The sequence below is a fragment of the Pundamilia nyererei genome, unplaced genomic scaffold, assembly GCF_000239375.1.
Source record: "Pundamilia nyererei isolate P.nyererei 1_Seehausen unplaced genomic scaffold, PunNye1.0 scaffold00249, whole genome shotgun sequence".
Classification (NCBI taxonomy): domain Eukaryota; kingdom Metazoa; phylum Chordata; class Actinopteri; order Cichliformes; family Cichlidae; genus Pundamilia; species Pundamilia nyererei.
Window position 1 is genome coordinate 398,134 of NW_005187650.1, and position 5,109 is coordinate 403,242.

The 5,109-nt window shown below is 39.5% G+C and overlaps 1 protein-coding gene across 1 annotated transcript; it reads left to right on the forward strand.

Moving 5' to 3' along the window:
* Positions 1-4: 4 nt before the first annotated feature.
* LOC102199797 (ubiquitin-like) lies at positions 5-301 on the forward strand (the record flags this gene model as incomplete). Its single annotated transcript, XM_013915034.1, has 1 exon — positions 5-301. A coding segment is annotated over one exon (297 nt), but the record flags the coding sequence as incomplete, so codon positions are not given.
* Between the last annotated feature and the right edge of the window lie 4,808 nt (positions 302-5,109).

Genomic DNA, 5,109 nt, shown 5'->3' on the forward strand with positions numbered 1-5,109 from the left:
CCTCTCTGACTACAACATCCAGAAGGAGTCCACCCTCCACCTTCTCCTGCGTCTCAGGGGTGGCATGCAGATCTTTGTCAAGACCCTCACTGGTAAGACCATCACTCTGGAGGTTGAGCCCAGTGACACCATTGAGAACTTGAAGGCCAAAATCCAGGATAAGGAAGGCATCCCCCCTGACCAGCAGAGGCTGATCTTTGCTGGCAAGCAGCTGGAAGATGGCCACACCCTCTCTGACTACAACACTCCAACTCCACCCTCCACCTTGTCTTACGTCTCAGAGGTGGCATTAAATCAATGATTGAACACGGTTCCATTAATATTGCTTTCTTAAAATAAACAGATGATTGCATTAATGCCTTGTAACAAAATTATTTTTTTGTACATTTTTGATATCAATAAAGGATTGAACTCCACTTAAGTGTTGCAGCTTTTTCTATAACAACTTTCACATGACAGACAGCAAGAGGGTAAAATAGACTTAATTTTTAGGGATGCTTTTTGCTGGAAAAGAATAGGCCTGTAAACTTTTCTCCTGAATAAAATATAAAACTAAACATGAATCATGGTTCAAGGCAGACATGATAAAACCATAAAATAAATTCTAACCAGTGCATTAAAAAACAAACAAAAAACAGGCCATAGTTTAAAATTATGATTTCCCAAAGCAATGACTTCTGCTGGTTCCATCCGATGTCTATGCATAATGTTAGGTTTTGTATTGTTGATTGTCATTTATGCTTAGAAATATTTAACCATATATGCTTAGAGGTGTATAATCAATTGTAGATTGAAGGAATGTCTCATCCTAGGAGGTCTGTAACAACTCTGTGTGAAGAGGGGAGTGCGTTCATTCCTCTACAGAGTGTTCTGGCATAGATTCGTATCTTCTCTTGCTGATATATGGCATAGCAAACACACGTATATATCTCTTTAAGTATAAGAGCCTTTTGTTCAGATGGAGCCCTAGACTCCTGGCACCAGCCTTTGGGGAGTCTTCACAGGGTCACATCTTGACCTCACACACACACACACACACACACAGTATTCTTTGTTCACATGTATACCTATGTAGACGTCATATGTTTATGAACCTATGCATATTCATGTAACCTCAATAAAAGGGCAGTGTTACGGGAGAACGGATGAGAGCAACTGGGGTCAAGCGAAGGAACGGCGTTTGTCCGGTTCTCTCCCGTGCACGAGAAACATGAAGAACTTTGCCTACTTCGTGTCTTGCTTGCTGTGTAATTATATTGCCTTCAACGTTCCAGCGAATAGGTTCAAGCTACAAACCTATCACATAAACAGCTAGATGTGACATATGCAAGAGAAATATAATGCCATCATTTCATATATGAAAGTGAAGATATGTTAGGAATAAGTAGATGTGCTGGAAATTAGTTAAATACTGCCTTGAATTCTTAACATCTTGATATGGTGTATGCTGTAGTATACTACTGGCTAAAATGAAGCTTCATGATAGGAGTCCTTAATTAAAGGATGCTATATTACTATACCAAGGCTGGACTCAATGCTGAGTCATTGCAGTCAATGCTTTCTACAATTAATAAGTCGTAGATTGAATTTTATTTTTCAGCAAATGTGGTTGGACTGGCTCACAAAACATCTCTTAGAGTGTGAACATTTAAATATTGGAAGCCTCTTTGTGTAAGACATAGCTCTTGAGAAATGCTTAATAAGTGGTAGATCGATTAATGTTTTTTTCCATACAGTTGTTGGGCTGAAGTAGGGCTGGGCTATATGGCCTAAAATCCACATTGCGGTATAATTTGAAGCATGTGCGGTAACGATATATATATTGCATTATATTCTTTTCTTCAGTATACCATATTTTCCGTACTGTAAGGCGCACTTAAAATCCTTTAATTTTCTCAAAAAACGACAGTGCGCCTTATAATCCGATGATCCTTATGTATGAATTCTGGTTGTGCTTACTGACCTCGAACATTTTATGTGGTACAGGGCACTCAAAAATCTGTCAAAAAATGTTTTAGTACGACTTTGGTAAGCTACAAAGCCACACCGCTTGATGGATTGTCGGAGCATTACAGCTACCATAATCAGGAGCCTCGCAGAGTAATCTGGGTCCAAAACTCTGTTTGCTTCAGGTCCCAAAGTCAAACAAACACTGCAGCATCACTGAGAGTTAAAAACCATCTAAATTCTTTCATCTTTAATAAAATGGTCAGTGTTGCTGCTTTACCAGGTGTAACAATTAAGTTTAACAACCAGGCATCCATGAAAACAGAACTTATTAAATTTTATGGAGTTAGAAGTTAGCAGGAAGTTAGCTCGCTAGTTTCAACCTAAACATGATATACCATGTTCTGACTAAGAGATGGGAACAACAACATGGGAATAGAGCAGCTGCGAGAGAATTCAACATTAATGACTCAATGGTACGGAAGTGGAGGAAATGCAGTTTTTGGATGGCCAGTTGAAAGTCTAACCCAGGGGTAGGCAACCTTTTCTGATGATGAGTGCCATCTATTGAGTGCAATAAATCTAATAATGCTGTATATTAACAGTTACACACTATATAGAACAACTTTATAGAATTATATTTGTTCGCAGATGTTTGCAGCTATCAGCAAATAGTTATCAGCTATTTAGAAACAAAAGAAAGACACTTTTTATCCATAACAAGAACTCCATAACAGCAAATGAACTGTACAACAGAAAATGCAAGTGCTATTTATGGTCTCCTCACAAGAATGATAAGAAAAATAAACTGAGCCAATATGGCATGTTTGTTAATACACATGTTAATGTGATCTCTGGTCTCCCACTCAGAGACACAGGACGGCTATCTGAGGACACTCTTCATGTGAGAGAAAATCTGCTCACACAGATATGTAGAGCCAAATACTGTCAATAATGCCTCTGCAAAGTTCTGAAGACAGTTAACCATGTCAGGTAGTGATGTCCAGCTGGTGAAAATGCAAGCTCCATTAACACGCACAGCTATGGATTCCAGCTGCATTCGTAGTTCTGCAAACTTTGACCCCCACAGAGTCGAGGTTTTCTGTTCAATCAGCTGCATTTCGATGTCGCATTAACTGGCATTAACTCAACCAGTTAATGCAAGACAAATCCAGCTGTTCATTAAAGCTTTCTGGTTTGATCTGTCTTGAGTCTTCGGGTGTATCCGTGTATTTCCGCGGTGCTTATGCTGCACTGAGCAGAAAGCTCCTGAAGTGTCGGAATGTGGAAATTTCAACATTGCTTGAAAAAACTGCCAGCTAGCAACGTCCCTCTCATTGGTAGGCTAAGTTATGTTTAGCCAATTACAAGGTGAATCTGGTAGTTGGGGTTGTAAGCTAAGATACCCTCATTAAGAAGCGGCACAACTAATGTGTCTATGCGAGCTAATTTGCGATGTGCACCACTGGCCCAGCCATTTATTTTTTAATGCACCTTCTCAGATTAATTCCAAATGCCCGGTGGGCCAATGGCCAGTCCAGCCATCAGTTAATCCAGCTGTGGCATGCATGCCCGGGGTTGCCGACCCCTGGGCTATACACTACATAAAATCAAAATTCACATGTTTTATGTAACTAAGTGTTACAGAAAATAAGTTATATTCAATTTAGTTCAATTTTATTTATACAGCGCCAAATCACAACAACAGTGCCTCAAGGCGCTTTTTAGTGTAAGGTAGACCCTACAATAATACATACAGAGGAAAAACCCAATAATCAAATGACCCCCTATGAGCAAGCACTTTGGGGACAGTGGGAAGGAAAAACTCCCTTTTAATAGGAAGAAACCTCCGGCAGAACCAGGCTCAGGCTCAAGGAAAGTTTTAAGCCTAATCTTAAAAGTAGAGATAGTGTCTGTCTCCCGAATCCAAACTGGAAGCTGGTTCCATTGAAGAGGGGCCCATTCTACTTTTAAATACTCTAGGAACAACAAGTAAGCCTGCAGTGTGAGAGCGAAGTGCTCTAATAGGGTGATATGGTGCTACAAGGTCATTAAGATAAGATGGGCCCTGATTATTTAAGACCTTGTATGTAAGGAGCAGGATTTTGAATTCAATTCTGGATTTAACAGGAAGCCAATGAAGGGAAGCCAATACAGGAGAAATATGTTCTCAGAGAGACTATATTTACAGACTATATTGATATGAAAAACGTGTATACTTACTGCATTTGAATCATTATAACCATATGTAACCACCTCCATATGTGTTTAAAAAAAGGCTTTGATTTTGCCACCCCATTTGACTTCTTTGCCACCCTCATGCCACCCCAAGAACATTTCTCTAGATCTGCCCCAGGAGTAACAGGACACCAGGTGGCAAATAACATGCAAGTAATGATGCTAATAACTTTCTGTCCTCTGGTTGTGTGAGTAGGAAGCTGTTTGCTAACAAGTTTATCCTAAATAAAAAATCAGTGGGAGACAGTGTTTGTGTTACAACTACCCTGTGGCCAAAAAATACATTCTGCTTATCCAATTCTGGTCCCAACTGTCATAGAGCAAGAGGCAGGGTACACCATGGACAGGCTGTCTTGTTGCAGGGCTAACACAGAGAAACAGACAGTCATTCACACCTACAAAGAATTTAAAATGGCCAGTGAACCTAACCAGACTAACTGCATGTCTTTGGACTGTGGGAAGAACATGGAAACTCCACACAGAAACGCTCCGGTTTGATGGTGGATTCAGACCCAGGACTTTCTTCCTGTGAGGCAACAGAATCACTCTCCTCAAATGTTCTCAATAGTTAAAAAAATATATATTCCTCATATCACCCCCTCTCTTTTATTCCTGCACTTTCCATACCTTAAGGCTGTCCCGTTGACAACAAATGAAGTGAACGATGACTCTCAGACCCTTTTATCCCTTTAAAGCCTGAACCCTGAATTAATTGCCAAAAAATTCAAATCTTTTGAAAATGGAATGTTTATTGAATCTTCTGACATTTTTTTCAAAAAGACAACGAAATATAAATTGGCAGATATGAGTTTAATTTGTATCATATTTGCTACATCTCGCTTTTTTGGGCAATTTATTGCTTAAAAATGCAATGCAATTTATTTAGATTTTACAGGAAGGAAACACTCTGATGATATAAGCCTC